The sequence below is a fragment of the Mastigoproctus giganteus genome, chromosome 4 (assembly GCF_048544385.1).
Source record: "Mastigoproctus giganteus isolate SK-2022 chromosome 4, ASM4854438v1, whole genome shotgun sequence".
In the NCBI taxonomy this organism is placed as follows: domain Eukaryota; kingdom Metazoa; phylum Arthropoda; class Arachnida; order Uropygi; family Thelyphonidae; genus Mastigoproctus; species Mastigoproctus giganteus.
Window position 1 is genome coordinate 82,569,536 of NC_143578.1, and position 21,401 is coordinate 82,590,936.

The 21,401-nt window shown below is 37.9% G+C and overlaps 1 protein-coding gene across 2 annotated transcripts in view; it reads left to right on the forward strand.

Annotated features, from left to right (window-relative positions):
- The first annotated feature begins 3,868 nt into the window (after positions 1–3,868).
- LOC150086870 (MAP kinase-activated protein kinase 2-like) overlaps positions 3,869–21,401 on the forward strand; it is a 197,501-nt gene continuing 179,968 nt past the window's right edge. Inside the window, exon 1 of one of the 2 annotated variants that reach the window (XM_090371638.1) lies at positions 3,869–4,244. In XM_090371638.1, the coding sequence (XP_090227764.1) occupies positions 4,116–4,244 (129 nt within the window). In that variant the 5' untranslated portion in view covers positions 3,869–4,115. Of the gene's footprint in view, positions 4,497–21,401 lie in introns of both variants that reach the window. The other variant, XM_090371637.1, reaches the window with a different exon arrangement.

Sequence of the window (21,401 nt, forward strand, 5' to 3'; positions counted from 1 at the left end):
CAGTTATAGCTCAGACGCAGCATGGTTTTGTTAAGGGCAGGTCTTGCCTGACCAATTTGATTGGATACTATGATGTAGTCACAAAAGAACTGGATGCAGGGAATAACTTTGATATTATATATTTGGATCTCAGAAAGGCTTTTGATACTGTTGCACATGGAAGACTGCTGCACAAATTGGAGCAGTGTGGCATTGGAGGCAAATTGCTGCTATGGATAAGGGGATGGTTGAGTGGCAGAAGACAGAGAGTGGTAATCAATGGACACTGCTCAACGTGGACTAATGTTATTAGTGGAGTTCCTCAAGGTTCAGTGTTGGGTCCATTGTTGTTTTCGGTGTTTATGAATGATATTGATGATGGGATATCAAGTTTAATGTCTAAGTTTGCAGATGATACAAAGGTTGGCAGGGTCGTTAAGGACACTACTGACGCTATGCTGCTGCAACAGGATCTGGAAAGGTTGAACAGATGGGCTGAGAGGTGGCAAATGAAGTTTAACATTGACAAATGTAAAGTACTACATATGGGTAACAGTAACCCCAGAGCAATGTATCAACTCTGCGGTACTACACTGACAGTGGTGGAGAATGAAAAGGACCTGGGGGTAATTGTGCAGGCAGATATGAAGTTCTCTGAGCAGTGCAGACGAGCTGCAAGAGTAGCTCATGGTGTCTTGTCAATGATATACAGGAATTTTTCTAGCAGGGATAAGGAGGTGATTATTCCCTTGTATAAGGCAATGGTTAGGCCACATCTTGAGTACTGTATACAGGTCTGGAGGCCTCATTTCAAGAAGGATGTAGAGCTGCTGGAACGGGTACAGAGAAGGGCAACAAGATTAGTAAATGGAACAAAGGGTTGCTCTTACGAAGAAAGGCTTAAGTTTTGCAAATTACAGAGTCTGGAGACTAGGCACCGGCGAGGTGATCTGATAGAGGTGTATAAGGCTTTGAATGGTTTGAGCATGCTCAATGCCAATGGGATTCTTCATCTTTCTCAGAATAATCACCTCAGAGGGCATAAATTCAAATTGAGGAAGGACGGATGTCGGATAGATGTGCGGAAATTTGCCTTTGGCCAGCGGGTGGTTGGTTGGTGGAACCAACTTCCATCACTTGTTGTTGAAGTTGATAGCCTAAACAAATTTAAAGCTCAACTGGACAGGTATTTCGACCGAACGGAGGGGTGAAATGGGAGAGGGTTTTTTTTTTTTTTTTTGGCTGATGCTGAATAAGCTTGCTTTCTTGCATCATATGCCTCTACTAATGCTAATGCTAATGCTAATGCACCGTGTGGACGGCCGGGTACGTGTGCGTCATTTACCTGCAGAAGCGGTGGCGCCTGGATGCACCGTGGGACGAAAACAAGCCGGTGGCAGCAGTGTCATGCTTTGGGTGATGTTCTGTAGGGATACCCTGGTTCCTGTCATCCAAGTGCCAGGTAGTCTGACGTCTACCACCTACCTAAACATCATCACAAAGATTCATGATTGTCTAGTCTGTACCTAAACATCATTGCTGACCAGGTACACTCTTTCATGGAACGGTCTTCCCCTCTGGCAGTGCCATCTTTCAGCAGGATAATGCACCATACCACACTACCCAGATTGTTCGAGACTGGTTCACGGAACATGAGGAAGACTTCCAGGTATTGCCCTGGCTTCCAAATTCCCCAGACATCAATCCCCTCGAGCATCTGTGGTTTGTGTTGGAAGAGAAACTCCGATCTGCAGCGTCTCAGCCACCTACCTTACTGGAGTTAAAAGATCTGTTGGTTACGTGTTGGTACCAGATACCACAAGACATATATTTAGAAATTTTGTATCATCCATGCCTCGCTGGCCACAAGCTGTTTTGGCTGCACGTGGAGGACCAACATCATATTAGGTAGGTGGTCATAATGTTTTGTCTCATTGGTGTACGTTGCACGGTACTTTGTCCTTTCTTACATTGCACTTGTGTAACTTTCTTTCCACACACATACTTTACCAAAAGCGACTAAAGAGATCACTAATGCTGTCCCCTTTTTATAGCTTTCTTTTAAGTCCGCATTTCACTATAAATTATTGCTAGTTCCAGTCATCCTTTCTAATGTGTTACTGCTTTGGCGTGTTATATGAATCAATCCAACTACAGTTTTATAACTGAACTGGATCTTTTTCGCCTTAACGATTTACTACGCATTAAAAGACCCCCTTCGAAAATAAATCCTAGCCTTATTACTTTTTTGCATTGGGATATGGATGATTGTTGCAGTTTCCAGAAAATGGCGGCTGTTTCGTCGTATTTCTGGGTGCAAATGCTTCTCCAGGAATGAGTGGTAGTACATGGCGTTTACATTGTTAATTTATAGAGCAGCAATGAGTGTGCTATCTAGCTCTTGGCTGTTTTGTATTTTGTACTCTCTAGCTCTTGGCTGTTTTGTATTTTGTACTCTCTATTAGCAAGTTTCTATATTTTCAGCATTCTACAAAATGCTTACATCACAAGCATTTGGTATTAGCCCCTCCTTCTACTAAATCTCTCTCTCTCTTAGCCAGGGCCCTTTCTAAAAGGTTGGCACTCTACGATCCTGTCTCGTCTGAGTATCTTTTAATATTCTTTTGTCAGCTTTTATCTTTCTACTCCTCCGTAATGCTATTAGTGCAATACGAACGTTTCTACTTTCCTTTACCACTCGCTATCTTTGCTTTTTTATCTGCACTTTCATCCGTTCTCTAACCTTGGTTCATTCTCTTGCCTTATACCATTTGCTTGCATTATTTTATTATGCAAATTCACCTAAATCACGCCATTTTCTAACTCTCACTTATAGTCACCTATTATTGCATCTAAGCACTTATTTTAATTTTATTAATATTTTACTTCAATTACTTATGTTTTTCAGCAAACACTGTGTTGGAACTACCTTATCTATTTTTATGGAAGTTCTGCTGCTTTACCTTCCTATTTACTATCGCTTATTTATAAATTTCCCTTTCTTCCACAAAATGGATGTATAGAAATCAGGCGTAGTCCCTAATACCTGATTATTTATCAATATTTATTTTTAGCTTGCATCAGATTTAAAATTTTGTAATTTTCTCCCCCCCCCCAATTATCCCACCCTTATTTGACGCTTGCTATTATTTCATATATTTAACTAATCATTTTTGCTTTACAGTTACCTTTTCTCTAATTGGCTTTCCAATTCAGCCTATAATTTTATTTAATTCATTATATCATATAGGATATTTACATTAATTCTCTCTTTCTTCCGCCTTCAATATTCTCGATTTCTGCTATCCTTCTATTAGTTTTTGCATTTTGTGTAATTTAGACTTCATCTTCTCGCTTTTCTGTTACTTCGTCACGATAACCATACAATGTACAGTATAGTTGTACATCGCTGATTGCCGCGGCTCTGTGTAATGATCCACAAATGGGCACAACACTTAATCTTTTGTGGTATTATTATTATTATTATTTTTCAAACTACCTTACAACTTCAAAAATAATTATTTTAGATGTTTCAGATTAATGAAGCATTATATATGTAATATGCTTCAAATAATTATATAATTTATTTAATAAATAATTATGCGTTTATTATTTATACTGAATATTAATAGCATCAATATATGTGTATTACATATGGCTGCCCGGGTGATTATTGCATGCAAGCTGTTAGATGTGATATTTCTAGTGGATCACAAACTTTTTGCAACAGTACACACGTTGACAGATCAGCCAATTCACAGAGCGGCGCTGTATTTCCCAGATTTTGGCATGAAAGAAATGTATAGAAAGAGATTTCATATACATTCCTTATGGGTTTGTGTGCGAATGTGGTCGATTATTGTTATAGGTAGCTGTATAAATAGTTAAAAGTAAATGGTAATATTGCTTTTACCATTTCATTAAACTTCACTGCCTGTACACTTTTTCGGACACATTCGTACTTACCTTATGTGAACAATATAGTTAAAGTTGACTCAACATTGCGTTTATTCAAATAATCCGCACTTCAAAGAATTGCTGTTGTTTGTGCAATAGCAGTAGTTCTTGTGTTGGCGGATCATCTGGGAGCAAGAGTATACGGATAGCTTGCGATTCAGTTTGGAGATAAGTTTTGTATGGCTTGGTGGGACGGTCTGGAATTGTTCGATGAGCTTAAGAGATGTAATGCAGTGTATGTGAAACGGCTTTATCCTGTTTCCTCTGTGAACTTCAGTATTTACTCACCCTATGCAGATGAACATCAGGTGATTGTTATTATATACGCATCATGCAAAATTGCACCTTTTCTTGTTAAAGCTTACAATCACATTTTAAAGAAATTTATATTGATCATGAGTGGATTTGAAAAACTGGGTAATGCGAGATCGCCATTAACGCCAAAATCTACTGTAATTACTGCAGACTATTCCATTACAGACAGAGTGTTGGGCCTTGGGATTAACGGGAAGGTGGTCGAATGTTATGACAAAAAAACTGGGCAAAAATATGCTTTAAAGGTGAGTATTTCGAGTTAAATTTATACTCGGTAAATTGTGTTGCAAAATGAATTATGAAATGTACAAAAATAATTAGCTAGCTGTGATTAATAATTTTTACATTACTACTTATATTACACAAATATATAGGGCTATATTTATACAAACATGTACAGTTTCAAATATTTCATAAGTTTGTAACTGTCTCATGCAATGGGTATTTCTTTGACATGCTTTTTGCTGACGTCATTTTTTAGCGAATTGTACTTTCTTCCGTTTAACACAAAAATAGGGAACAGTATCAGGTTTGGTTGTTATTATTCTTGTCATAAGTAATACACAAATCCCTTGCTAACCGCGGGGGACAGGTTCCTGAAAAGTAGCGCGGTTGGCATGAAATAACCATTGGAAAAAACGATTATGCCATCAAATATTATGCGAAAAAACAAACAAACGGTAATTCATTATAAATAAAAAAACGATGATAAGGTTGACAATATAATAAGAAAAACAAGTTAAGAACTAAAGTAAAGTTATAGAATCAGATATACATTTACTTTCAGCCAGAGTGGGCTTGTTGCGAGTTCCTTGTTAAATTTTTGAGGGTTGTCTGAGACCTGTGTTAAAAAAAAAAAAAATTTAACAGATTATTTTACCTGGGAGTGATTCTTAGCTGCAATTTTTCCCAAGACAGCTCCTTGTTAACAACAAATTGGCAGCATGCCCTGCTTGCAGAACCTATTGACATTTAGAGGACATAATAAAAAACGAAATGGTAATATACATTACTGGGTAACAAACATAGTGAGCATCAAAGTGTTACAAGAACGAGAGAAAACTACACCCTGGAAAAATATAAATATCAGAATTATGGGTAAATCTGCATTCTGGAGCAATCGGACGACTAAACGTGAAACTATATGATGCAGTTTGTGTCGTCAAGGTGGAGCAATGCCAACATTGATTGACAGAAACAAGCCACATTCCATACAATCGATCTTTCTAGAGGATGTCATGTGACATAACAATATGATGAAGCTGAAATGAAGAAAAAGAAACGGCAATTTTTTTTACACAACTAACAGAAATTAACACCACATACAACTGCTGATTGTTCTCACCTGTACATTACTAGACGATTTCACGTGCATTAATAATGAGAATCACTCGTGCACATCAACAGAAATTATCCCCCCCCCCTATAAAGAGAACCTGATACTAACAACTCATACAATTAATATAAAACAAAAAAAATCAAATCGTCAAAAACAAAGACAACTCACTTCATGAGTCCTTGCATGCCAGCTGGTACACTTCATCAAACATCTGCACTGAAACACACTTATATTCTGAAGCTATCAAATTCACACTTGTAGCCATATGTTTCTGGATGATTTCACAAGCATTAACAATGAGAATTGCTCATGCACGTCAACAGAAATTACTGTTGACGTGCATGAGCAATTTAACTTCCACTTTCAACTCATATGATTACTCCAAAAAAAATTCAAATCATCAAAAAAACACTGAAAACACTTGTATTCTGAAACTATCAAATTCACACTTGTGACTGTACATTACTAGGCGATTTTACGAGCATTAACAGCTATTAAGAAACACATAAAACAGCAGAGAAGTCTGAAAACAAAACTAATACAGAATACAGTGAACAAGTCTGAAAACAAAAGTAATACAGTGAACAAGAAACTGTGACAAAAAATAATGACTTGCCAGTCACAACTAAGCACCTTTCCCCTCCGACAACACAAACAGCAAGTCAAGTAGTTTCATGTTTAGTCGTCTGATCGCTGAGAAAAGATGGACAAAATCTGTCCATGTAGTCATCCAGTATTTGGGAAAAAACAGAACTAATGCCAAAGCCAATTCATGAGGATATGGTTACAACATTGGGCGAGGATGTCCTTGCCTATTCCATGGTTAAGAAGTGGGCAGCAGAATTTAAGCAAGGGAGAGAGAGCCTGGAAGTTGACCCATACTGTGGAAGATCTGCAGTGTCCATCACTGTAAAGTGATAGTGTGCATGATCTGGTGATGAGTGACAGTTCGGTACATTCCCAGCATTCTTTTTTTTTTTTTTTTATGTAAACCCTAAACACAAGAGGTATTAGAACCTGTAGTACTTAGTACCGTGCTTGGGTTGGAGGTTGAAAAGACGAAAGAAAATATTTGTTGACATTGGACTTTAACTTCTGTAGACTATAATTTTCAAGAAATATGCATGAAGGAAGGTTGTTCCAGAAAATGGCAGTTGAATGAATAAACGAGGAAGATGAAAAGTTGGTTCTGTGAGTTTGAAGTTGGCAGTAAATGGATGTTGGCTGGTGGCGGCACGTGTTCGGACTGTTTTGAAAGAGAGAGCAGGAATTATAGAAGCCAATTCAGAAGAACAATGCCCATGGAAGTATCTGTAGGAGATGCATGCAGCCGAAACAGTACGTCTATGAGACAGCGAGTGGAGAGACTCTGTTAGAGATGAATCATTAATTAACCTAACTGCCCTCTTCTGAATGGAATTAAGAAGCCTGAGAGAGGTTTTGGAGGCACCACCACCCCAGATGTGGGAATAATATTCCCTGGCAGGGCGGATTTTCAATTTATACAGAGTGAGCAGCTGTTTCGAAGAAAAGTAACGCCGAGAGCGAAAGAGAAAACCAAGTTTTTTAGATGCAGAGGAAGCAATATTTGTAATGTGCTTGTGCCAAGAGAGATTAGAAGTCAGGGTGATCCCCAAAAGAGATATATCATTTTGCCTAGAAATTGAGTGTCACTAAAGATAAGCTTAGGAGTCCTTTTTGCGAGATATAAGACAAGACTGAGTTTTAGAAGGGTTGAAATCAACTAAGTTCTCTTTGCCCCACTGGAGAATTACCTTAAGATCGGCATTTAAGGAATTGGTAGCAGATTTTTGAGAAGTTGAAGCTGATTGAGCAGGGCAAGGTTTCTCAAAATGGAAAGTAGAATGCAATGTGCTATCATCGGCAAAACTATGGATAGGATTTTTAGTCAATGGAAGAAGGTCATTAATATGCAAGAGGAAAAGAGTGGGGGAAAGAACTGAACCTTGGGGGACACCGGCATTAGTGGAGAAGTTAGAAGACAAGAGAGCCATCTACCATCACCCTCAGTGAGCGATCAGAGAGAAAACTGGATAACCAATTACTAAAAACAGTTGGCAAACCATAAAATGGAATCTTGTTTAGAAGACCTTTATGCCAAACACGATCGAAAGCCTTTGAGATGTCAAGAGCAACTACTTGTGTTTCACCGAACCTTTCCATTGAATTAGTCCATAAATGGGCAACATAAGCAAGAATATCACAAGTGGATTGACACTGACGGAATCCATACTGCCGATCGTTGATCAGACAGAAGGTTTCTAGGTAGTTTAAGATTTGGCGGTTAATTGATTTCTCCATTACTTTAGAAAGAGTAGAAGTAATTGGATAGGAGGGATTTGTCACCCTTTTTAGGAACTGGCTGGATATGAGCAAATTTTCAAGCAGAAGGAAAAACACCTTTGGAATAAGAAAGTGAAAAAAGGTGGCTAAGAATAGGAGTAAGTTCAGGAGCACAGGTTTTGAGAACAAGTGGAGAAATACCATCGGGACCTGGAGCTTTCTTAGCATCAAGATTCGTCAAAATCCTTCTGACATCCTTTTTACAGAAGACCACAGGAGGCATTGAATGGAGCATGTTGGGAATGGTGGGAGGTTTTTTTTACCAAGATCATTAATACATGAGTTAGAAGAAAAATGGGATGCTAGCAGGTCAGCTTTATCCTTGGCTGAAGTGACAACAGAACCATCTGGTTTGGACAGAGATGGGAGCAGAGATGGGCAAAAGTTGCAGCCCATAGCTTTTGCAAGAGACCAGAATGCTCAGCTACAATTAGGGCAAGAAGCAAGTTTTCTACTCTTAGCCTGTTCAAACTCTAGTTTGGACTGATTAATAACTACTTTGCAATTGTTGCGAGCTTTGGTGTAGGCAGAAAATAAAACTGAAGAATTAGAAAGAAGCCAATTATGATATGCAACATTCTTCTCTTGAACAGCCTTAGCACATTTATTGGAAAACCAAGGTTTAGATAAAGGATGAGATTTTAAAGTGGAGTGTGGGATAAAGGATTCCATTCCTGCAAGTATAATTTCACTGATACGATCTGAGCAAACGTTGACATCAGACGTTTTAAAACAGTAATCTGACCAAGGAAAAGAAGAAAAGAAATACCGCAGGTCATCCCATTTTGCATTCTTGTAATGCTAAACAATACGAGGTTGAGAATAGCTATGAGATAAAGGCTCCTTTGGAAAAGAGACCATAACCAAGTTGTGATCTAAGGTCTGCCTAGAGGACTATTTAACTCGACCGTGTACTTAAAAGTGTTGTTTGTGAGAAAAAGATCAAACGTGTTGGCAGTATGATTAGGATTGTTCGGTATTCTTGTAAGTAAATGAACAATCTGTGCAAGGTCATTAGTAATTGCAAAAGCATCGGCATCTCGACCAGCTGGGTCAGTGTGACTAGAAAACGGAAGCCAGCTGGAGTTGTGAACATTAAAATCACCAAGGAAAATTACCTCACTGTTAGAAAAGTTGGACTAGAGAAAGTCAAGTTGCAAAGAGAGGAGTCAAAGAGCTCCAAGTGATTAGTGTAGTTGGAGAACGGGAGAAACAACAAATGAATTTGACACAATGAGGTAGAGAGATTTTAAGCCAGAGAAGATCAAAGACAGGAGATTCCAAATTGCCAAGTCTCTGACAGGGAATATCAGAATGGACATATGCACAAGTACCACCTCTGAGGCGAAAGGAATTGTACAGCGAATAATTTCGGCATCTGAGATGAGCAGTAGTTGAATCAACCGATAACTGAGATTCTGTCAGAAAAAGCACATGGGGTTTGGCAGACCGCAAGTGGAAATGGACGTCGGTTGAGATTAGAATTGAGACCACGTATATTCGTGAAATGAATTAGGAAGTGCTTGGGAGGTTTAGATCTTTTTGCAGATAAGCTTGCTCTATTAGTTTGACAATTCATTGTGTATTCAATAGTAAGAAAAAGTGGGTGGAACATGCTTTATGAAGTAATGAAATTTTTGGATATGGCGTACACATGGTAGGAATATACCCAGATCCTTGACATAACGTAGCCTCGACAATGCTCCCCGCATACACACTACTCAGACTCCCTCCAGTCACTATCTGGCAGAGTAGTGGTAGCAAGATTATACACTAGCTGATCCGGAAGCCTCCTAGAGAGTTATGAATAGGTTCGGTCTGGTGTACTAACTAGCGGCCGTCCTGTGAACACTGTTTTAGAGCTGTACCCTCAAAATGTAAGGAATATTGGATCTCGCTATGATGTTCATCATAACCTCAAAAGTCATCAATCATGCTGCATGATGGAAGAGATAGGGTAGGGTTGACTGGAACTTAGCTCTAGAAACTTAACATGGGTTCCACCACTTCAAGCCTCCAATAAGCAAAGTGGTGGTATTGCACTGGTTGATGAGAGTCATCTATCACCTAGTACTGCCTGGTAACATAGAGGGGCGGCATTCATCAATGTGGTGTGGGCACCACACCTCGACCCCTGTTTACATTGGTTCACACCTGGGTGGTCACCCACCATGTACTTGTGCATGGAGGTTATACCCATGATTACTAACAGTCCCACCATCGTGAAGGTGCAAGCAGAGGATTTGGTTGTCACAGACCGTTCAGATCTTGCCAAAACTTAGTCCACTTGACTTGAGTGTCACTCGAATATCAGTTCCATCAGAATTTTAGACTCCCAGATAGCAAGTACAGCTTGTGTGGCATATCTGAGAGAATGTCTGTGACAACCTCAAGGACAATTCTGATCATCACATCCACATAACAGAGGTTCTCGCTATGAAAAAGGTGTCAGCATAATGGATCCAAAGTTGTTGATAGTAGATCAAAAATGCTGAAGTGGTCAAGTCATGTGAACATTGTCAAGCAGATCCAAAAATTTCCATGCAAGGTTTGAGTCGTGGGTCCATCACTTTCAGCTAGAGACAGAAGAAACACAGCTCTTCTACCCCTCTAAAGAAAGACAAGTCTATTCCTTCTGCTGGCAAGATGATGGCATTAATTCTTTGGAATGCTGAGGGAGTATTGCTAGTGGATTATTTTCAGAAAGGCTAGACAGTCACAAGGACATATTATACAGACCTTGTGAGTCATTTTCATGAAAATATCAAAGACAAATGCCAAGGAAAACTTAGCAAAGTTGTCTTGTTATATATGCACTGTGAAGTGGAATGAGAGAGTACGCCTCTGTACCCTCTCAATGAGTGCATCTTTAAGAGGGTACAGAGGCGTAGGTAGGTTTTTGGCACCCCCTGCAAATTCGTGGCTATATGCCTTATTTCGATAATTGGTTAAATCATAATAAATAATAAGTACATTCGGGCCTCTGTTTAGTGAACTTCTTTATAGTGAATTTTTTTGAATCTCCTTGGTGATTACATTTAAAATAGTTTCCGTAGAATGAAAGAAAATTTCCATAATAACGATTGGATTACGAGAGAATTAACTGGATACTCACTGTTCGCACCTCTGGCCTGCAAACAATTTAGGCAATAGTGCTGTTGCTTAGCGCGAATTAAGAGATTACCATCTTAAACTCAGTGGTACCCTTAAAATTTATCCAACCAACTACCTGTTCCACATACCGAGAAGTAGAGCTGGTCAATTGCTTTCTGTGTATCCTTAGCCAGTGAGCAGAGCAAGCATATTCAACATTGACAGTAGGTTTTGGTCAACCTTCTACTGTGTGAAGAAAATGTTCCTGAGCATAGATGTATTTGAGTGTTAAAACAAATATGAACATTTTTTTTTAATGATCGATGTACATTAAAATTCAGTGTACAACAAAAGATAGCCAAATATTTTGCAAAATAATAATTCTTAAGTATAGTAATATTGTGCGCATCATGTACTATGAGAAAAGTCATTTCTGTATGTAAAAAATTGCTTATCTGTATATTAATAAATTATTTTAAAATGTTAGAAAATTTATTTATTTATTTTATCTTTTCAGTAATTATTTTTAATTGTTGAAAAGGTCATATTTCTTTATATTGAAATTTCTGTTTAATTAATGAATTTTTGCAAGCGAACCATTGATTTCGTTATATAGAAATGCGATATTTTATCATTGTTTTATTGAGTTGAAGCATAAATAATATTGTTTATGTGTAAACATATACAGTATAATGTAAAACAAATAAACTTCTCTTATTTAATAACAAAAAAAAAACATAGATATGGATAGGTACATTATATAGGAACATAAAATTATTAAATTATATCAAAGCTTAATTTTTCTTGTTTAGTGTTAGCAAAATCTGTGATAATTTCATCGAAGTCTATTTTGCTAGTAAGTTCATGTTCAGTTGAAAGGAGACATAGATATGATGTGCATTCTTGTCCCGGCGCGATCTCAAATAATTCTTAATAAGTTTTAACTTGCTAAAACTCCTTCCGACAGTAGCTACTGTTGTCATTGTAAAGAATATTTTAAGAGCTTTTTCAGTATTTGGATAGGTTTCTTGTAACTCCCATTTAGCCAATACGTATAAAATATATTGTATCGGAATTTTTGTTTTCTAAAATTTCAATTATTTGGTGTTTAAAGAATTTAAACACCAAATTTAAAATTGAAATCAATTAAAGAATTTGATTTCAATTTTAAATTGGTCGTGATTAATTTCAGGGTATTTTTCTAACAAAAAATAGCTTTAGTTTCTAAATCCTCACTTGTCATTGAATGGAACGCTTTGCCAGTCAAAAAATTAGTCTTCTACTATCTTTTTTAGAGATTCAAATCTTTCATTTAACTGCATTATAATATAATCAATTATTGAAAAACAAGAAATTTTTATTCTGTCGAAGTTCGGCGATTCATCTTCAGCATGCACACCTGGCTTTTTTATTTTTGTTTTGCCTTCCTCTTTTCAACTGGTACTATTTTAATTTTGCAAGTTTCCTCAATTTCAGTAAAAACATTATAAATTTCATTATTCCTTAGATGATCTAAGAAATAACGAAATTGGTCCTTTCAAAGACACTTTCAGGATGGCAAACAGAGCTATGCTGCTATGCAGTATGTACTCAGATTTAAGGATGCATGCAGGCTTGAATTGCTCCCGAAAACACGCCATTTGGCAAAAACTGATTTTCACCCCACCCTCTGCTCTGATCCTGATTTGACATCATCTTGGGGCGTCATCTTGGAACGGAACTGATGTGGCCTGTCAGTGGCACCTTTCTGATAGCAGCACCCTTGGTACCTGCCCCATTGCCAAGGCATCCCTACGCTACTGAGAGGGTAGAGTGTAAACAAATCTGCTCCCTCTGCACCATAAATTACAAGGGCTGGATTTGCTTTGGAGCAACACAACCATTGGCACCTTGAGTCCCCATGGTCTTAGGGATCCTGGAACAATGCAATTAGTGTTGAACTAGGGTTCCAAAGAATCCCAGACAGCCAAAAGCCATGTTATTTTTTTTATATTAGACTAGATGAATCCCACATATATAATGCTTCCCGTCCAAAATTTTCACCACCACCACCCGCAAACCAAAATCTATCCGGACCTTGACCTAATATATATATATATATAAAAAGTATGGATTGTAAAATTTTGTATACAAATAAAACCTCGTGAGATAATAATCGAGACTACACTATTATATCATGTGGTGGATTCAAGTAATTTAATATTGAAATGCTATGGTAGCAAAATATTCCTACCAAAAAATAACTTGTAGACTGAGGAAACCCATTGTAAATGGAAACACTCCTCTTGAAGAAGAAGAAATGCTACAATTTGAATGATTGAAACACCTCAATACCAAACACTTAAACAATTCTGGCTATGTTTTGGGAACTTGAGAGACCCTTCATGCTGAGAAGAGGCTCAGCAATGTGAAATTAGGGATTTTGAAATTACAGATGACTGTTTATTAGAAAAACTTTCAAGCATAAAGGGAAGTAAGGTGCCCAGAGGTGATGACACATACCCAGTAATTTTGAAGGAGGTTGCCAAGGAGTGTATTGAAACAATGATGTTAAATAAGAGACCCTCTTTTGACTTGGGAGAAATTTCTTTGAATTGGAGAAGTGCCATCAAATCGCCAATATGTAAAGGCAGTGCTATGACTGAAGTTGGTAACTCATCACATCAGCCATTTTCAGTCCACTGCAGGATGAAGGCCTCTCCAGCAACTTTCCAGTTCTTCTGTTTTGTGCAGTGGCTGTCCATTTACTGCCCATGAACTCTTGAATTTCATCTGTCCATCTCCATCGTTGTCTTCCAAGTTTTCTTTTAGCTCCTCTTGGGTACCATTCTGTTATTTTCTTAGTCCATGTCATCATGTCTTCTAGCTATGTGTCCTGCCCAAGTCCATTTCAGTTCTTTAGTTTTGATAAGAATATCCTTTACTTGAGTTTGCTGCCTAATTCATGTGTTTCTCTTCTTATCCAACAGTCTGATTCCTAATATAATTTGTTTCATTCTTCACTGTGTAGTTTTCAGCTTCTCTTCCATTCTTTTGGTGTGTCCAAGTTTCACTTTCATAAGTCATCATGGGAAGTATACATTGGCTCATTATTTTACGTTCAGACAAACTGAGATATTGTCCCCATACATGACTATATTTCCCGAGGAGATAATCAATCTGAAATTTATTCTTCGTTTAACTTCTAGCCATGTATTACAGCAAATGACTTGACCAAGATAAATATGTGAATCCACCTTTTCAATTTCTGCACCTTCAGTGATTATAATCCTTCCTGTGGCATACTTGTTCTTCATTACTTTTGTTTTAACCATATTCATCTTTAGTCCGAAATCCTTACTAACTCTGCATAACTGATTAAATCTTTTCTTTAATTTATTGCTATCACAGGAATCCTGTCCTAAAGCCAGCTTGCTCTTTCAGCTGATTCTCATCAAGTATTCTTTCTAATTTGTTAGTAACGACCCTTGTGAACAATTTGTAGATATGGGACAACAAGTTAATTATGATCATAATGTCATCTGCAAATTGTAAATGGTTTAGATACTCTCCATTCACATTGATTCCTTTCTGCAACTATTCCAGTCATCTGGAAGCTTCTTCAAGGGCAGCAGTAAACAACTTATCCTTGTCGAACTCCTTTCTCAATTTTAAATTTGCTACTGTCTTTGTCTAGTCTAATAAAGGAGATAGCATTCTCATATATTTTCTTCAAAATCACAACTCAGAAAACTGGCAGCTTTTTTAAGTGTTCAAGTTTTTAATGAGGCAAAATGCAAGTAATAGCAATCCCAAAATAAATTATACATTTCGTATAAAGTTGAATTAAAAACAGTAGAGGAAGAAAAGGATCTGAGAGTTGTAATATGGGCAGATTGAAGTTTTCTGAGCAGTGTAAACAGGCAACCAGGAAAGCCCGTGGTGTCCTGTTAACGGTTTATTGAACACTATCTTGCAGAGATAGAGAGGTCTTAAACCCACTCTAAATTCAACATTTAGAATGCTGTGTTCAGGTATGGAGATCTCAACTGAAAAAATACATTGAGCTTCTTGTAAGGGACCAAAGACAGGCAACTGATATGGTGAGTTGCCTGCAAAAGGGTGACCATGCGAGAAAAGACTCCGATTATGTGGGCTGCAGAGCTTGAGAACCAGGCACCTCACAGGTGATCTATCTGATTGAGGTTTATAAGGCTCTGAGAGGGGTTAATAAAATGAATAAAGTTGCAATTTCACTGTTATAAAGAATTTCAGGATTAGGGACTATAAATTCAAATTAGAGGGGGAAGAGGTTTATACGAGATTGTAGGAAGTTTTCTTTTAGCCAGAAAGTTATTGATTGCTGTAACAAATTGCCTTTGCAGATAGTTGAGGCTGACAGTTTTAAAAAAATCAGAGGTCAGCTGCACCTTTGAATGTGGGGAGGGAAGGACAAAACTTTTTTTTTTCTTGGCCAGTGCAGCAAAAGCCTCTGGCTTCCTTGCACTGTATTGCAAATACTATCTCATTTTTTACTGGCTTTAGGCCTATGGGGTTAAACATTTGTTTGGCCTCACAGGCCTGAATACTAGTACAATTTTCTAGAAAGTTTTACAAAATTCTGTTAATTTAATTATGTTAAATAATTAAAGTTACCAATGGGGTTACAGTTTGCTAGGTTTCAATTTTTGTATATGAGTTACAGAAAAATTCTTTTTGGGTAATTTTGATAACATTTGACCTTGTTATGAGTATTAATTACAAATTTTATAAAATATTGTAATTATTATAAATTGGTAATTGTATATAATATACAATTACCTATTTATAATAAATACAATTAGTATTACATTAATATATCATAATTAATCAAGTAATTAATTCATATAGTTGAGCTGGAAATTCTTAGTTTCTCTCATGTACTATTAAGTTGGAAAAGTTTACAAGTTTATGCGATCCTGGAGTGAAGTTTTCTAGAAGTACTTGGTTCTTGAGAGGGGGTTTATGTAGGTAGGGTTGATTTTTGAATAGCCAGTGGGTAGGTTTTCTATGAGATGGTTTTTGGGCAATGGGCTATATTACGGGGGATTTACCTCCGGGTGCTGTTGATGAGATTAAGGTAGGAGAGTGAATCTATGGGTTTTAGGGTTGTTGGAATCTTCTTTTTTCTTGTGATCTTTTCTTGGAATAGAATTTTCTAGGTTAGAATCTTGTAATAGATTATAATAGGCATTGTGGAGGGTGATTTCTTGTTTATTGCTGAGCTTCTGAAATATTTTATGAAACATCATAATCCAGAACATTTAAGGCTTCCTTAAATGTTCTGGATTATGATGAATCTGTTGAAAGTATTAAGGTGTTGGTAAAGTCTCACGTGCCTCTTCCATAAAAGGGCATGAGCGGCTGTTCGGGATTTGTGGATTTTGCCATGTTGGGCATCTTTCTTGGGTTCCTGTAGTCTTCTGTATGATTCACCGATGTAGGTTGAGTTGCAGGAGCACTGGATATAGTATATGAGGCCTCTGGTGTTGGATGGTTAATGTTGATTGTTGGAAAGCTTCTGTTTTAGGGATTGGGTTTCTGCATAGAATGTAGGTAATTTGTAGGGTTTTGCTGTAATGCTGCTGATTCCTGGATTGTATGGTATGATCAGCTGGTACTTTGGTTTTTTCCTCTTTCTTCAGCTCGGGATTGTAATTGTTGTTAAGAGTTCTGTTGATAATTTGGTTTACTAATGTTGGAGAATATTGGTTCTTCAAAGCTGTAGCTTTTACGGTTACCTTACCTTCATGTGGCTGATTCTACTCCCTTCCATGCTGTTTATTAGTATTATTAGAGGCATACAATGCAAGAAAGCAAGTATAGGCAGCATCATCCAAAAAAAAAAAAACGCTCCCATTTCACCCTTCTGTTCGTTCCAAATACTTGTCCAGCTCAGCCTTAAATTTATTTAGGCTATCAACTTTCACAACAAAATAAGAAAGTCTGTTCCGCCAATCAACTAGCTGCTGACTAAAGGCAAACTTCTGCACATCTATCCTACAACTGTCTTTCCTCAATTTGAATTTATGCCCTCTCAGGTGATTATTCTGTGCCAGAGGAAGAATTCCATCAGCATTGAGCATGCTCAGACCATTCAAGGCTTTCTACATCTCAATCAGATCACTTTCAGGTGCCTAGTCTCCAGACACTGTAATCTGAAAAATTTAAGCCTTTTTTTGTAAGAGCAACCCTTCGTTCCATTCACTACACTTCCATTCCAACAGCTCTACATCCTTCTTAAAATGAGGCCTCCAGACCTGTATACAGTACTCAAGGTGTGGCCTGACCACTGCCTTATACAAGGGGATAATCACCTCCTTATCCCTGCTACAAAAATTCATGTATATCATTGACAAGACACCATGAGACGCCATCTGCACTGCTCAGAAAACTTCATATTTGCCTGTACAATTACCCCCCAGTTCCTTTTCATTCTCTACCACAGAGTTGATATGTTACTCTGGGGTTACAGCTTCCCATATGTAGTACTTTACATTTGTCAATGTTAAACTTCATTTGCCACCTCTCAGTTCATCTGTTCAACTTTTTTAGCTCCTGTTGCAGCAGCGTACTGTCATTAGTGTCCTTAACAACCCTGCCAACCTTCGTATCGTCTGCAAACTTGGACATTAAGCCTGATATACCATCATCAGTATCATTTATAAATACAGAAAACAACAATGGACCCAAAACTGAACCCAGTGGCACTCCTCTAATAACATTAGTCCACGAAGAGCAGTGTCCATTGATTACCACTCTGTCTTCTCCCACTCAACCATCCCTTTATCTATAGGGATGGTTGAGTCTCCAATGCCACACTGCCTCAATTTGTGCAGCAGTCTTCCATGTGCAACAGTCAAAAGCCTTTCTAAGATCCAAATATATGATATCAAAGTTATTCCCTGCATCCATTTCCTTTGTGACCACATCATAGTATCCAATCAAATTGGTCAGACAAGACTTCCCCTTAAGAAAACGCGGGGGCTCACATCTGGTGAGTATGGGCTTGGCAAACCCAGGGTCCTGAGCTGGATATCATCATTCTTCTCTTTCTTGGCGATTCCTTTCTACTTCTCTCTCTCTCTCTCTCTCTCTCTCTCTCTCTCTCAGGGGGTAACTTGGGAATTTTTTTTTTTTTTTTTTTGGCTGGTGCAGCATAAGCCTCAGGCTTCCTTGTACCATATGGCCATTAATAATAATAATAATAATAATAATAAAACCATGCTGTGTCCGAGCTATAAATGACGTCTTGTCTAGATGATCCTGCAGTGCTTCTTTAACCAGTGCCACCATTAATTTTCCTAGAACAGAAGTTAAACTAACAGGTCTATAATTACTTGTAGTAGTAGTGGCATGTGATGCAAGAAAACAAGTGTACGAGCTTATGCAGCATCAGCCAAAAAAAAAAAAAAAAAATTACAAAACAATTCCCTCTAAATGTTTCTCCAGTTCCTCCTTAAATTTATTTAACCTATCAACTTCCACAATGACAGATGGAAGTTTGTTCCAGCAATTAACCACCCGCTGGCTAAAAGCAAATTTCTGCACATGTATTCCACATCTGTCTTTCCTCAATTTGAATTTATGCCTCCTTAGGTTCATAATCTAAACAAGTGGAAGAATCCCATCAGAATTCAGCATGCTCAACCCATTCAAGGCCTTATACACCTCAATCAAATCACCTCGCAGATGCCTAGTCTCCAGCCGTTGCAGAACTTAAGCCTCTCTTGGTAAGAGGATCCCTTCATTCCCCTCACCAGTCTTGTTGCCCTTCTCTCTACATGCTCAAGCAAATCTACATCCTTCCTAAAATGAGGCCTCCAGACCTGTATGCAGTACTCAAGGCGTGGCCTGACCATTGCCTTATACAGAGGGACAATCACCTTTTCCCTGCTAGCTAAATTCCTATATATCATTGACAAAACCCCATGACCTGCCCTGGCAGCCTGTCTGCATTGATCAGAAAACTTCATATCTGACTGCATAATAACTCCCAGGTCTTTTTCATTTTCTATCACCTTAAGTGTTGAATCACACATTTGTTACATTTCTCTGGGGTTACTTCTAACCATATGCAGTACTTTGCATTTGTCAAGGTTAACTTCAGTTGCTACTTCTCAGCCCATCTGCCCGAATTTTCTAGATCCTGTTGCAGTAGCACACTGCCATTACTGTCATTAACAATCATGCCAACTTTTGTATCATCTGTAAACTGTGACACTAAAACCTGATATACCTTCATCAATATCATTGATAAATATACAAAACAGTGGACCCAACACCGAACCCTGTGGGACTCCACTAATAACATTAGTCCACCAAGAGCAGCACCCATTGATTACCACCCTCTGGCTTCTCCCACTCAACCATCCTTTTATCCATTGTAGCAACTTACCCTTAAAACCAATCTGCTCCAATTTGTACAGTAGTCTTCCATGCGCAACAGTGTTAAAAGCTTTCCTGAAATCCAAATATATGATATCAAAATTATTTTTTGCATCCAGTTCCTTTGTAACCACATCATAATAACCAATCAAATTTGTCAGACAAGACCTTCCCTTAACAAACCCATGCAGTCTGTGGGGACTTCCTCTGAGTCCTGAGTCTTAATTATGGCTAAGGGTTTGCTTACTTCCTTTGCTACCTCCTTTAATATAACTGGATAGATCTTTCTGTCCGGTTTTGGATAGATGCCTTTCTTATGTTTAACTTCAACAATTTCTCCTCCACTTTGCTTTCAGTTATTACAAAATCATTAATCACCCTGCTACAATTCGATAACCTTCTGGCAATTTCAAACCTTGTTCTGAAAATCAGAATAATCTTTAAATCTTTAAATCTATAAATTAATATATTTCCACTAGATGACGTGATGAGATTAGGTCCAGAGAAGAAAAATGCATGGAATGCTCATAAATTATGAAGAGGGAGGTATAGAAACCTATTGTAGGTATAAACTGGTTTCAAATCAAGTCACAATATGGGTTAAGCAAGCTAAGGCAGATTACAAGAAGTCTAGCAAAGAAAATCATTCTTTGCATTACCATTAGCAAAGACTTTTTTACCTTGAATGGGTTGAGCATGCTAAATTCTGATGGGATCCTTCCACTTGTTCAGATTACGAACCTAAGGGGGCATAAATTGAAATTAAGAAAAGACAGATGTAGAATAGATGTTCAGAAATTTGCCTTTAGCCAGCGGGTGGTTAATTGCTGGAACAAACTTCCATCTGTTGTGGAAGTTGATAGGTTGAATAAATTTAAGGAGGAACTAGACAGGCATTTGGAGGGAATGGTGTGATTTTTTTTTTTTTTTTTTGGCTGATGCTGCATAGGCTCATACACTTGCTTTCTTGCATCACATGCCACTGCTACTACTACCTACATAAACACTAGAAGAAAAGGAACAAATCTCATTGGCCTGATATGAATAATATAACAGTTGATATTCTCCTCAAGTTGATGACAAGCTGAATAGATATTTGGAATCTATGTTCACTTGTGAAGTTTTTAGGGATGAGTTTGTCAGTTTGATGAGTATATCAAATTATATGAGGCTAAATGAATTTGTGATAACTGAAAATAGTGGAAGAGGAATTTTTGAAGCTAAATATAAATAAGGACCTAGGGTAGATGGAACCTGTTCAATTATATTGAGAGAGAAAGTTATTGTTATTTTGGTTTTTAGGAGCATTAGCAATTGTTTTCTTGCATCACATGCCACTACTACTACAAGTAATTATAGACCTGTTTTTAGGAGCATTAGCATATTGCTCAGGGGATATGTGGTGGTCATTCCCTGACCTTTCTGCATCCTCCATATTTGGTGGTCATGGGCTCGAACCCCGGTCTAATCAAGAAGCGTGTGCTACACACTGCTTCTTGATTAGACCTGTATGCACACTGCACGTGTGCATACAGGTCTGGAGGCCTCATTTTAGGAAGGATGTAGATTTGCTTGAGCATGTAGAGAGAAGGGCAACAAGACTGGTGAGGGGAATGAAGGGATCCTCTTACCAAGAGAGGCTTAAGTTCTGCAACGGCTGGAGACTAGGCATCTGCGAGGTGATTTGATTGAGGTGTATAAGGCCTTTAATGGGTTGAGCATGCTGAATTCTGATGGGATTCTTCCACTTGTTTAGATTATGAACCTAAGGAGGCATAAATTCAAATTGAGGAAAGACAGATGTGGAATACATGTGCAGAAATTTGTTTTTAGCCAGCGGGTGGTTAATTGCTGGAACAAACTTCCATCTGTCATTGTGGAAGTTGATAGGTTAAATAAATTTAAGGAGGAACTGGAGAAACATTTAGAGGGAATTGTTTTGTAATTT